Consider the following 13,818-nt stretch of genomic DNA (forward strand, 5'->3'; position numbering starts at 1 on the left):
TCTTAGAATTAATACTGTGTATCAGTTCCAAGGCAGAAGAGCAGGAAGTGCTAGGCAATGAAGGTTAAGTGACTTGCCCAGGGTGACACAGCTAGGCAGTGTCTGAGGCCATATTGGAACCCAGGACCTCTCATCTTTATGCCTGAATCTCCATCCACTGAGTCACCTATCTGCCCCCACAGAATGCAACCTTTACAGCCCAAACATTTCTTTGCTGTTCTAGGATTTCTTAAAACTCCCCGCAAGGCTGACATTTCTTAGAATGTTTGGAAGAGAATCACACTGATAATTTGGTGCAGTGCCCCCCAATTAGGGTCTCTTTACTACTTGGAGGCCAGTTGACAGATATGTCTCTGGGCCTCAGTTTTCTTTGTCAAATGGGGTAAGTGAACTAGCTGAGTTCTAAGGTCCCTGCCAGCACTTCATTCTAGGATGAGTCGAAAGAAATCACCCATTAAACATCAGCTCAAAAGAGGCAAACAAGCTTTCAGACTGCCCTGGAGTATGGACTCTGGGGCCTAAAAAATGCTCCAACAATAGCTGGGCTAACCCACACCTGACCAAGAGTGTCCTCTAGAGTACCCCTGACCAATGGGCTTCTGGCCTCTGCCTGGACACTTCTGCCCACTGCCTCCCCAGGCAGCCCAATTAATCTCAGGAAGGGTCTCCAAACATTAAAGCTGAAACAGAGATAAGTGGGTACTTCCTAAATATCTTTCAGATGGTGGAGTTTATTAAAGATTGAATTCGTGCTTATAAATGGGATTGACAGTTTGCAACAGGTCCTCATGTGGCTTTGGATGGAGAATCAATCTGTCTCTTTCTAATGCGGAAACCTATGCAGAGCTGAGTGAAGGTTAACAAAGGGCCTCCTACCTTTTCCTTTGACGATTTTCCATGTTGATGTGTCTGTGAAGTTAACAAGGAAGGTGAGGTAGAGTGAGATCAGTTTAGCGTCTTGTAAGATGTCAGGCTGGGGACAACAGAAGCAATCGAATTGAGAAAGATTGGCTCCCAGTGCCGCCCCCTCTGTATACCAGCTATGCTGAGCAGACTCCTGAACTCAGCATCACCAGTAACTAGGCCCAGGCAGACTTCTTCCTTCATCTTTTTCACTCTGTAGTTAAATATTTCAGAAAAGCCTCTTGGGCATAGAATCCTAGCAGGTGAGTGACCATCATGCCCTCCCCCCAAATACTGACATACTCTGCTACCTTTTGGCCCCTGAGAACTCAGGCTCCCCTTCTTGTCATGATGGGACCTCAGAGGACTCATATTCCAGAGCACGGCCACTTCAAATGACCCCAGAGGGAATAAAAAGCAAACATGAGATTTTGGCAGTGTCTGAAGAGGACCCAGATAGAGGGCCAACACTCTGGGTCCTGGAGAAGAGCCCCCCAATCTCCCCATCCCACCTCAGGTCACTCCCTGGGCCTGTAGGGTTTGCTTTGGTCTGCTACCCTCCTGAAGCAACATTCTGAGTTTCTGGGTATTTAACAAACCTGGAAGTGACATGTTAAGTGGGAATGATGAGCGCTCTTACCTTGAGGTACTTCAGAAACTTGCAGCAAATCCACAGGATATCTTTAATCTGCTTGATCCAGAGGACAGTAAGCTCTTTATTAAGTGCCAAGGACACGTACCAGAGCTGTGAACACAAGTGAGCCCCTATGGTACTGCTGCCAGCCAGCATTCTAGCTTTGTTCAGCCCTGAAGCTAGGGGCCCAGGCCCTGGCAGAGGCTTTGACCTCAGCATTGACTCCAAGGACCAAATCACCTCTAGGGGAAAAGGCCTGGATTAACTAAGTGGCCCAGAAGGGTCTCTGTGGTAGGATGAGACATTTGGAAATAGTCTCTCATTTGATCCTCCTAAGAGCCCTGGAAGGAAGGAGCTACAGGTATGGTCATCCCCATATCTCAGATGAGGCCCAATGGATAGTGACCTGCCCATGTTCACACAGCTTGAAATCGTCAGAGGCTGGACTGGAAGCCAAGTCTTCCTGGCTATAGGTCCAAGTCTCTATCCACTGTACCATACTGCCTCCATTGTCAAGAGACTACAGAATCGTTCCTCTCTCGTTCATATTTCTTTTGTTAGCTCTAAAGGAAAATCCTAAGTGAAGGCCACTTGGCACAGGACTTTGGAAGAGGCGGACAGAAATCACACAGCAGAGCTAAGTGTATTAAATAATGCTAATGTCCTCATGGGCCATGCTTATCTCAGGCTCCATTCTGGGCCAAATAAAACAAAGCACTGAAATGAATGAATGAAGTGAGGAGTTTTCAGGGCCCAACTACCTTCTCTCAGATCCCTGAGCCCTAACCAGGCAGCCCAGGTGAGTGGCGAGTGCCTTGGATTTAGAATCAGGATGCCACGGCAGCTTGTGACCATGCCTTTTCTGGGAGCCACCATGTCTTTGTACAAATGGGAATAGGTCAATGCTGGGCCGTGGTTTTGTTCACTCCAGAATCAGGGTCACTCCCAACTCAAATCAGTGATCTGTGATTATGACATCAAAGTATCCTCCATTTCGGGCTAGAAGGGCCCTCCAGGATCACCGCATTCAAACTGAGGGCCAGGAGAAGAGAGGCCAGAGGCCAGGCAGAGCCCGAATGAGAACTCTGGAGTCTCTCTGGAGCCTAGAATGTCCTCTGTGACCCTCTAGCAGCCACAGAGATGCCGCTACCAGGGTTATCATCGCTAACCTCAGCAAGCCTTTGGGAAGAAAACACCAGGTCCGCCAGAGTGCTCAAGAGATGGCTGAGAGGCTCACTTCGGTCTCTCGCTACTCACCTTAGGGTCATTCTCATTCATGCTGTCTAAGATGCAGCGACACAGCATTCCAAACCTCTGCAAAGAGCAAGCAGGACAGGTCACAAACTGCGGAGCAGCAACGATTCACTCCTAATCCCACTCTCACAAAAGCTTGATTCCTTCAGGTGTTCATCGAATGAAAAGCTACCAAAGGGCTGTGGACAAAGTGACAGGCTTATCCAATTCCTGAGTGTCAGGGCTAACAGAAAAGAGGAGCCCAGGGGTCTGCTTCACCCTTAGCCAGCTCTAACGACCAGTACGATGCCAGGGACAAGCCAAGCCTTCAATGGTGCCCTCCTTCTTGACACATAAGAGAAGCATTAGGCAGTCATTATCAATGCTGGCCTACCAGCATGGAGACCACTTTTCCCAACAAGCATCTATTGACTGCCTCGGATATGGCAGGTCCTGTCCTAGGCACTGGGGATACAAAGACAAAAATGGAAGGCCCTGCCCTTAGGAGCACTGTATTCCAGGAAAAGGAAAGAGCATGGACACATAAATAGATATCCACCAATACCAATGATCACTCTTTTTAAAAAAAATCCATACTTTCTGTCTTAGAATCAATACTAGGTAATGTTCCAAGGGAGAAGAGCAGTAAGGGCTAGGCAATGGGAGGTAAGGGACGTATCCAGGGTCACCCAGTCAGGATGGGTCTGAAAACAGATTTGAATCTAGGACCGCTCATCTCTATTCACTGAGCCACCTGGCTGCCCCGCAACAATCTTGTAATCATCCAACCTAATGGCCCTTTCTTTTTTTTTTTAAAACCCTCACCTTCCGTCTTAGAGTCAATACTGTGTATTGGCTCCAAGGCAGAAGAGTGGTAAGGGCTAGGCAATGGGGGTCAAGTGACTTGCCCAGGGTCACACAACTGGGAAGTGTCTGAATCCAGACTTGAACCCAGGACCTCCCATCTCTAGGCCTGGCTCTCAATCCACTGAGCTACCCAGCTGCCCCCTAATGGCCCTTTCTAAAGGATCATTCTCAACTTCTCTGAAGCTGCTGCCCTGTCACTCACCCTCTTACCGACACTCTCTTGTTGCTGGGTTGTGACACTGCTGGCACTCCACTGGTTCTCCTACCTGTCTGACTGCTCCTTCTCAGTCTCCATAGGTGGATCTTCCTCCTTATCTAGAATACTCTTCCCCCTCTCTGCCTCCTGGCTTCCTCTAAGTTCCAGCTCAAATCCCATGCTCTGCAAGAAGCCCTTCCCAATTCCCCTTAAGGGTCCTGCCTTCCCTGGATCTCTCTAATCTCTTTGTATATAGTTGTTTTCATGCTATCTCTCCCAACAGAATGAGCTCTTTGACAGCAGGGACTATCTTTGGCCTTTCTCTACATCCCAACACTTAGCAGGCTAGAGTGTATCAGGCACTTAACTGTTAACATAAGCTGTATATATATTAAATAATTACATAATAGAAATATACGTATCATATGGCACACAGATAATGTAATGTGACATGATTATATAGAACTATGATATAAAACATAAGAACATAAATTATGTACTATGTGTGTATATACATACACATGCACAGCCATATGGTGCATACACATATATGTACACACACACATAATAGATAAATTGAAATGTATTTGTGGGGAAGCAACAGCAGCTAGGGGAACCAAGCTGGGTCTTATGGACGAGGATGATCTGGAGGAGGGAGGGCCTCAATTCAGAGAGAACAATCAGACCTTTGAAATAATGTCATGGAAAGCTAATGAAGGCCTGAATCAGGGTGGTGGAGGGAAAGGTCAAGGATATGGGAAACGAGGGCCAGGAAGGGGCTGGGGGTGGGATGCCAAGGCTGTGAACCGTGGGCAGGATGAGGACAGAACAGCAATCCCAGCTTTCCAACCACTTGCTAGTTCTGCTCAGTGTCTCCGTCACAGAGATGCCCATCTCAGTTAGGCCCGGGGCCAGCCAGCCAGGTAGGAGGCCACCTTACCAATTCATCCTCGCTAGCCTGGAATATGAACAACAGCTTCCGGCCAATCTTAAAAAGACAAAGTGCACTTCTTTTACTGGGTCCAGGATCTGTTTCATCAAAAAAATCATCAATCTCTTTCCTAGGAAAGGAAAAGAACAGAGGACCTTTAACCACCATCCCTATGGCCAGCAGGAAGATTGCTGAGGACATCCCCTTTCTATGGCTTGGTCAGAGAACTCGGAATAACTGTGGCCAAAGATTCAATGTCCAGGGGCCAGATCCTGAGATGACAGAAGTCTACACTTAAGGGCTCTCTGACTTGGTTGGACCCACTTGGTCGGACCTACTCCCCAAGTCTACTTTGGAAGGATGGGGTAATATGAGAAGATTTATTTTTCATATCCTATATTCAATCTTATGTCAGGGCCTTGGAGTGGAAAGGCCCCAGTTCCTGTATATTAAGAGAATCGCTATCTATTCCTGTGTCTGGAATCTGGGCCAGAGATTCTATTCAGTCTACTGCTTTTTGTATTTTCTTTATCCTTAGGAATCTCAAAAAATGTTGGTTAACAAGTAAATGGGATGAGAATTCTTTTTTGGTTTCAGTGCAAACCTTCACCTACCCATCTACTGGTGTGGGGAAAGGCCAAGGGGCCACCTCTAAATTAGCCATTTACCAATTAAAAATGTTTTGGGATGTTCAAGGGAGGGGCAGAATAATGAGCACCTAAAATTCTTACAGAATTCTTTTGAGCTGCCTAACCTAGGTATTCAAGAGGGTCAATGACCACCTATATGTCATTTTATTGGTTATGATGCTGGCCTAACCAATGAATGGATATATATTCAATAAACTGGTATTTCTTACCTCTGTACAGTCTCTTGAGCTAATTTTAATTTGAAGAGTGATGGCCTTTAGTTCCCTAAGAGCTATGTAAAGGGACTTAGGTGGAGGCAGGGAAAAACTACCATTTCCTATTCATTGGTACCAAAAGCAAAATGTTCTTGTGAGAGGGGTTGGGTAAAGGTTGTTGATGGCAATGTTATACCCACCTAATGTCATTCTGTAAGCGACATCTACAGAGAAAGCTCCGGACAACGGCCTGTATTTGTACAGCAGCTCGCTCCTTCTCCTTTTGCCCCCGTCTCTCCTCCCTTGCCTGACGAGCTTTGTCCAGGAACTGGGCTCTGGAAGACTGAGATGTGCCGAACATTTTCGCAAACTTTTCATGAAACAAAGATAAAAACAAAAACACTGTTACGGGTGATCCTACCAAGTGTGTTGCAGCTGTGAGCACAGGGTGGCACAGAGTCCAGGGACAGCAAGAAACCAATAAGCTTGAAGCAGCAAATGTCTTCAGTGCTCCAGGAACCAGCCTGAGGTGATACTGGCACCTGGGGCAGAAGGCCAAGGTGGAGGTCACAGACTGGCTAGTTTCCAACTATGGTCCCTGTTCTTTCCATGTTGTACTGAGATTCAGGTGACCTTTGTTTCATAAAAGATGAGAGAGGTAGAGGCAAGTTGGGTTTGGGAAGACCTGGGTTCAAATTACTAGCAGAGTGACCTTGGCTGGTTCCTTTCCCTCCCCTGGCCCAAGTTTCCTCATTTGTAAAAAGAGGCACTTAAGCCAGCTGATTACTAGGGCTCCCTCCAGCTCAAAACCTTCTGATTCCAGTCTTATTTACCTGAACACACAGAAGCATCAAGTTGGGAGAGGCCCTCAAGGTTCATAAGATCACAGACTCAGGGCAGGAAGGGACCTCAAAGGCCATCAAGTCCAGCTCTGGCCACCATTTTATAGATGAGGAAAGGCTGGTCCAAGGAGCCAAAGGCTTTTGCCTTTTGTTGTCCCCAGTGGCTAAGTGTCAGAGTTCTGACTACACCGTTCCACACTGCCCTGATCCAAGGGATCTCTATGCCCATTGTAGCCTAAAATTTTGGGGGATATCCTTATTCTTTAAAGGTTGTAGAGTCAGCCCAATGTAGTAGATATAACATTGGGGCTCTGGGTTCAAATTCTACCTCAGCCACTTCTTAGGAGCCTTACTTTGTCCATATATAAAATGGGGATCATACTTGTACCATCTAGCTCCCAAAGGTTGTCATAAGGGTGGCGTTTTGAAAGCCTCAAGATAAGCTGTCACTGTGAATTACTCCCATCAGCATCATGAAAAGCCAGGCCAGTGCTAGCAGCCCTTTACAGGGATAGTAACTCATCTTCCCAGGTGGAGATCACTTCTTCAGATGCTCGTAAATTCAGTTACCCATCACAATGCACACAAAAGGCATGTCCTCTCTTGACAGCTCATAGTGAGGGCAACAAAGCAGGAAGGGAGCCTGGTCGGAGTTATTTCTTTTCTTTTCCCTAGTTGACAAGGTAAAAGTCTAAGTCAAGTTGAGCTTGGTTTAGTTTTTACTGCTTTCTTGATGACTTTTTTCTTTTTAAACACACTCCTTTCCCACCCCTACCCCCTCACCTTTTCTTACACCAAAGAAAGCATTTAAGCAAAGCCAACAAGTCCTGGGAAATGGCCGAGAGTGTGTATAGATCCCTCCTGTGTACTGAGAGAAGCAGAGATTGTTCTACAGAAAAAAACTGAAGCCCCGGGAGGTTGGAGGTCAAACAGAGAAGATTTGAGCCCAGGTGCTCTAACTGCAATCTTAGCACCCATGGGCTTCCTTATCTACTCTCAATTTTCTCCAGACTTCTTTCTAAAACTTTTTTTTTTAAATCCTTATCTTCTGTCTTAGAATTGATACTAAGTATTGACCACAAGGCAGAAGGGTGGTAACACTAGGCAATTGGGGGCTACATGACTTGTCCAGGATCTCACGGCTAGGAAGTCTCTGAGGACAGATTTGAACCCAGGACTTCCTGTTTTGGCTCTCTATCCACTGATCCACCTAGCTGCTTCCTTTCCATTAGTTTTCTAGCTCAGTTATTTGACTAATTTAAAGAGGAACAGAAATGAGAAAAAAACACAACAAATTGACAAAGTCAAAGCTGCTGAGAACTTAACATACTGAAAAACAAGATCATCCCATGGTCAAATAAGTTTGTTTCCTGTGTCAACATGGAATCTAGAAACCCCAAACTTGGTAGCCTAGAAAGATTAAATGATCCCCAGTTTACTTAGCTTAAAGGTGAAGCCCCAGGTTTGACCCTGTCACATGAAAGTTCCTCCCTGAGGGAAAGTCCTACTTTCCAGACTAACAATAGACCTTGAAGTAGTTTAGGTGGGGAGGGCTAATGCCATCAGATGTTAAGTATTTCTTTAGTCCCAATGGTTTCTCTCTTTAGGCCAAAGTCCTTTATCCTGGTGGCCCAGCCCTGGGCTGGGTCTTTCCCTTTTGTGTCCATGGTAAAGCATAGGCCCCTCACTGTGGTTCTGGTCTGGAACTCCTCATTTTCCTTTGTTATCATGGTAAAGTCAATCTACTGGCCCTCTCGTCCTCAGCCCCTCAGTTTCACCTAGAAAGGCATTTAAGCTCTCCAACTTTAATGGCTCCTTGGGGAGCCAATCTAGCATGGTTGGTTCTCCCAGGGGTCAGTGTCCAGAGCGAGCAGAGCAGAGTTCAATCCTCAGACTCTGTGTGTGGCACAGCTCTGTGTGGAGGCCAACTATTACACTGAACCCCCTTTCCTTAATTAAAGAGTGATTTTTCTGACTATTTAATAGTTCTGGGTTTTTTCTAAGTCAACAGCTGGAAGGTTTTCCTTTAACCTTGAACCAAATAGCACTCGAAGAAAAAAACCAAACCCATAATTTACTTTACAGTAAATAACTTCATCCTATCTTTCTTTTCTTTGCTTTGTGTGCTTTCTTAAAAAAGCTAATTCACCAGGTTTGTTTCTTCGAGGGAGTCTTAAATTGCAGCCATCAATATTAAATCTAGCTGAACCCAGGAGATAAGATGGTAGGAGTTGGCTGGGAAAGCCCAGCCCTGGCTTTTGATTGGTTGGCTTGTTCCCACCCAGTGAAAGACTCACCTGAGGATTTGCTTTTCCTGCAGAAACACCAGATACTCATTAGACCACACGCTCCACTTGAAACTTAAGGCAGCATCTCTCTTTATTTGGATTCTGTCTTCTCAGACTAAAGAAACCAGAAAAAAAGTCCAAATGACTGACTGAATTCAACTAATGAAGTGTTATTTCTGGATCAACCAAGAAATCCCATTTCTACAGAGCTTCTATAGTCTCTTCTCCCTCCTCCCACACCCCCAACTCTGGGAGAGAGATAGATAGCACATGGGTCAGTGGAAAAGGTGTCAGAAGGGGTAGTTCGGTAAAACAGTGGATAGAGTACCAGGCCTTCTATCTTACTAAGAGGGAAGGTAAAGGTTTAAAAAAAGAAAGAAAACTTCATTCATCTGGCCAGGGGCTGGTGACTTTATCTCCCAAGGCAGCAGTTTCCTAATCTATAGAAAGATCTGTCTCTCTAAATAGTAATAGGTTATTATCCCCAAGAAAAGGAAATAGGCTCCAGAGTGACTTATCCAAGGTCAGGTAGCTAGGGAGTGTCAAAAGGCAGGAGACAACCCAGGTGTCCTGAGTCTCAATCCAGTTTTTTTATGCCTTTTTTTGTAGCATGAGAATTTCCTATATCCAATATCCCTGAGCCTTCCCTTGTAGAAAAGAAAAATGAAGCAAAACAAAACAAAACAAAAGGCAACATCTCACTCTCCAAGTCCCCACCTTTCCACCAAGAGTCCGGACATCATGCTTCAACATCTCATTTCTCTAGGGCTAAGCCCCAACATTCTTCTCAGTGACACCCCCACAATGACTCAATCTTACGACTGAGGCTATAAAGAAACCTCCCAACATTCTTTTCGTTAACCTCTTTGGATAAATGTGAAGGTGAGCTTTCACCAGCATTTCTGATTGAAAGGGAACCAATATTTGGCAGGACGGCTTTTCTTCCTTTCTTTCTCCTTTTCTTTCTCCTCACCTTCTGTCTTTGAATTGATACTATATATCTGTTCCAAGGCAGAAGAGTAGTAAGGGCTAGGCAATGGGGGTGAAGTGACTTGCCTGGGGTCACCCAGCTAGGAAGAGTCTAAAAAAGCCACATTTGAACCCAGGACCTCCTATCTGGCACCCTGTCCTCTGTGCCACCTAACTGTCCCTCTTTTGTTACAAAGGAAGGCTCATCAGATAGGAGAGCCTGAAAAAGAAGATTGAATCAATAAAAACTAAATCAAATCAAAGGCCTGACAAGGTTTACAGAAAGGGTTTATGACCTGCAACTGGGAGAAACAGGAAAAGGGTCCATGTGAGAATGGGTATCCCAGGATTCATGAGGGCTGGGAGAGCAGAATGAATAAAATAGTGAGCCTATCAAGGAAGATGAGGAAGCCTTGACAAACTCTCCTGTCCCCACAGATCTGAGTTCATACCTATAGCTGCATATCACATCCACAAGGGCTGCCATTTGAGCCTGGAGCTTTTGAAGCCAGCTAGCTAACTGCTTTGAGAAAAAGCCCAGCCAGAGCCCCAACGCTTTTCTTATCAAGCTGGCCTTCTGCCCAGAATTCACCCTTTTCCATCCTCAGGATAGGGGGAAGAGAAAGGTATCTAAATTGTATCCCTCGCCAAGACAAAGCTCATCTTCTCCAAGGGGCTTTCATAGAAAATCCACCAATCAAAGGAGGGAGTCTAAATGCAGATCCAAGTAAACCATTTCTCACTTTATTTCCTTCAGGAGTTTTTTCTTGAATGTGGGAGATGAGTCTTCTTTTACAACATGGGAAATATGGAAATGTGTATTGAATGATAGCACATGTACAATTTACAACTTATTGCTTGCTGCCTCAGAGAGGGGGAAGGGAAGGAAGGGAGAGATGGAAAAGTCAGAAAATACGTTTTAAAAAGTTGTTTCTGTGTGTAAGTGGTTAAAATATAATTTAAAAAAATAATCCATCAAGAGGCATTGATTAAGCACCTACTGTGTGACAAGTCTGAAATCGGTAACTGACATTTACATAGCTTTTGATGGCATTATATTATCTCAGTGGAGCCTATCAATCACTCTCAGGAGGTACTAACCAGTGGCATTATTTTCTCATTTCATAAATGAGGAAAGCAAGGTTCATACAGGTATAGTGATCTGCCTATGGTTCAATTGATCAACTGAGAAGCATTTAAGCACCAACTATGTCTCAGACACTGTGCCCAGCATTGGGGATACAAGGGAATAAAACGACAAAGAATGAAACAACTTTTACTAGAAAGCCTCCATCCTGACATTTTTTAAAAAATCTGTACCTTCAGTCCTAGTATCAATTCTATGACAGAAGAGCAACAAGGGCTGGGCAATCAGGATTAAGTGACTTGCCCAGGGTCACACTGCTAGAAAGTAACTGAAGCCAGATTTTAACCCAGGTCCCAATTCTAGGCCTGGAATTCTATCCACTGTGCTACCTAGCTGCCTCCTTACATTCGAACATTAGGAGATAATTCCATAAACATAGATAACAACAAATAGTGGTACCTGCAAAGCAGTTAATTACAAGGTAGTTTGGGAGGGCAGGCATGGGTAACAGGTTCATAGATTTGGAGCAATCAGTGAGCATTTAAAACACTCAATCAGTAAGACAGGTATTGTTGACTCATTTGCTTGTTCTTTCCCCCCAGTGCCCAGGGCAGGGTCTGGCACACAGCAGGTGGCACCTAATGCTTCTTTGTTCATTCACTGAATGGCCTACTCCTGGGCCACCTAAATATAATCAAAGGCCTGGTTTTGAACATGCTCATGTTCTAATTAGGGAAACACACAAAGATGAGACAACAATGAGGCCAAATCAAGTGCTGACCCCAAGTTGCAGTCTCTTGGGTAGGAAAGGCAGTCTGCCCCTGATCAGAGTCTGGGAGCCCTGGGTCCTAGGCCTGGCTAGCTACAGAGAAAGACCATAGACTTGGAGTAAGACAAGCAGAGTGCGAATCCCAGCATTGCCCCCACCCGCCAGACCTCAGATACCTGATGTCCTCTCTTGGAGTCAGGACCCTCTTCTGTCCAAGAAGACTGGGCTAGATCATCTCTCAGCTTAGAGTTCTGGGACACTGGCCTTCAATGAACTAAGGGAAGGCTGGGAACAGAAGCCAAATAAGGGGAGGATTATTAACAGACCACATCCGGGGTGCTGTATTCAACTCTGAGCATTCAAAGTTCTGCAGGGCACTGATAAGCTGGAGACAGTCTGGAGGAAGGCCACAAGGACAGTATAGGCCACTAATGAAGGAAGTAAAGAGGTTTAGCCTGAAGAAAAGAGGCTGACCACAACTATCTGAAAAACCTTCAGTGAGGTGGCTCCAAGCATAGCGCTCTGGGCTTGAAATCAGGAAAGCTTCAAATCTGGTCACAGACACCAGCTGGGTGACCCTGTGCAAGTCAATTAACCTCCGTTAGGCTCAGTTTTCTCAACTGCAAAATGGAGATAATAGTATTGAAGCTTGTAACTGACATTTATAGAGCATTTTAATGTTTGTAAAGCATTACAGTATCTCAACTGATCCTAAGGAGGTACAGGTAGGAAGTACAGTCATCTGAGGATCAAATGAGCTAATGATTGTTTAATAGACTGGGCTTATAACAGGGGATATACAATACAACCTTCCCTTCCCCCTTTACTTGGGAGAAGAACCCAATGAGTAGAATGAGGGTAGAAGTTACAAACTGGTAAAGTTAGGTTTGAGGTAAAGAAAAACTTCCTGAACAATGAAAAGCTATCCAGAAGAGGAGGGAGGGAGTTCCTTCCACTGAAGATCTTAATGAAAGAATTCCTGAGGGGGAAGCTAGGTGGTTCAGTGGATAACCAGGCCTGGACATGGGAGGTCCTGGGTTCAAATCCAGCCTCAGACACTGCCTAGCTATGTGACCCTGGGTCACTTAATCCCCATTAATTCCTTACCACTCTTCTGTCATGGAACCTATACACAGTATTGATTCTAAAATGGAAGGTGAGGGTTTATATATATATAAACCCTCACCTTATATATATACATATGTATTAATATCCATATTTCAAATTAATGTTTCTTCTATAATCTTACATGCTTTATTTTATGTCATTAAAAATGATTCTGAAAAAAGGTTCCAGACCTTACCAGACAGCTAGAGGGGTCCAGGACACAAAAAAGGTAAAGAGGGGGAACAGTGAGGGAGCAGTCAGACCTAGGGATGGATGGAAGACCCTGGGTTCTAATATGACCTCAGAGATGGTCTAACTGTGTGACCCTGGCCAAGGCATTTAATCCACATTGTATAGCCCTCACTGCTCTTGGAAACGATTCTAAGACCGAAGGCCTTATTATTAAAGTTATTATTACAAATAAGAACTACAGACAGACAGGGGGGGGGGGCGTCACGGAGCTGATTTCACAGGCTTTGAGGGGATGAGGAGAGGCTCACCCCCACCCTGGGCTGGTGGCCCCTCCCTCTTCTGGGGGATGGTTGGGGGACGGTTGGGAGTGAGGCCCGGCACACAGTAGGCGCTCATTAAATGCTCGTGGACTTGACAGCCCGGCACCTGCACAAAAGAAGCGAGCGCGGGGCTCGATGGATAAAAGAATTAATGAATGAGAGTGCCTGTATGGGGGTGGGGGCGCCACACAGCTGGGAGCCCCAGATCCCAGCCCCGCGCAAGTAGCCTATTCTTGGCCTCAGTTTCCCCAGATGTAACACGGGGGAGGGGGGGAAGGAACTGACGACGTCGAGGCCCTTCAGGCCCCAGGCTGAGGGCTCTGGCTGACCTCGGGGCGCGACGGCGACAACGACAACAACGACAACAACGACGACGACGACGCGCCTCCCCTCCCCCAATTCGCGCGCGCTCCCGCCGCCCTGCCCTGCTTCGGACCCAGGCCACGCGCATCCTCGCCGCTCGCTTTTACCCGCACGGGGTCGGGGCCGGGGCCGCTTCAGCCCAATCCCCCCGCGCTCCGCCGGGGTCCTGACAGCGGCCGAGGCCGCGCCGCCATCCTTCCCCGGGGCTGTCCGCTTCGGCGTTCCGTGGAGAAATGCGGAGCCGCTGCACAGACGTTCCGAGGAGGGGCCGGA

At 46.2% G+C, this 13,818-nt stretch overlaps 1 protein-coding gene across 7 annotated transcripts in view; it reads right to left on the reverse strand.

Moving 5' to 3' along the window:
- The window catches only part of UBE3B (ubiquitin protein ligase E3B), a 56,595-nt gene extending 42,789 nt beyond the window's left edge, over positions 1-13,806 (reverse strand). Inside the window, exons 1-9 of one of the 7 annotated variants that reach the window (XM_007490426.3) lie at positions 13,653-13,806; positions 11,740-11,848; positions 8,748-8,853; positions 6,833-7,121; positions 5,809-5,978; positions 4,774-4,894; positions 2,795-2,851; positions 1,544-1,648; positions 877-973 (exon numbers count right to left, since the gene is read on the reverse strand). In XM_007490426.3, the coding sequence (XP_007490488.1) occupies positions 877-973; positions 1,544-1,648; positions 2,795-2,851; positions 4,774-4,894; positions 5,809-5,978; positions 6,833-6,841 (559 nt within the window). In that variant the 5' untranslated portion in view covers positions 6,842-7,121; positions 8,748-8,853; positions 11,740-11,848; positions 13,653-13,806. Of the gene's footprint in view, positions 1-876; positions 974-1,543; positions 1,649-2,794; positions 2,852-4,773; positions 4,895-5,808; positions 5,979-6,832; positions 7,122-8,747; positions 8,854-11,739; positions 11,849-13,170; positions 13,301-13,511; positions 13,531-13,618 lie in introns of those variants that run through there. The other 6 variants (XM_007490427.3, XM_056821597.1, XM_056821596.1 and 3 more) reach the window with 6 other exon arrangements.
- Between the last annotated feature and the right edge of the window lie 12 nt (positions 13,807-13,818).

The sequence above is a fragment of the Monodelphis domestica genome, chromosome 3, assembly GCF_027887165.1.
Source record: "Monodelphis domestica isolate mMonDom1 chromosome 3, mMonDom1.pri, whole genome shotgun sequence".
NCBI lineage: Eukaryota > Metazoa > Chordata > Mammalia > Didelphimorphia > Didelphidae > Monodelphis > Monodelphis domestica.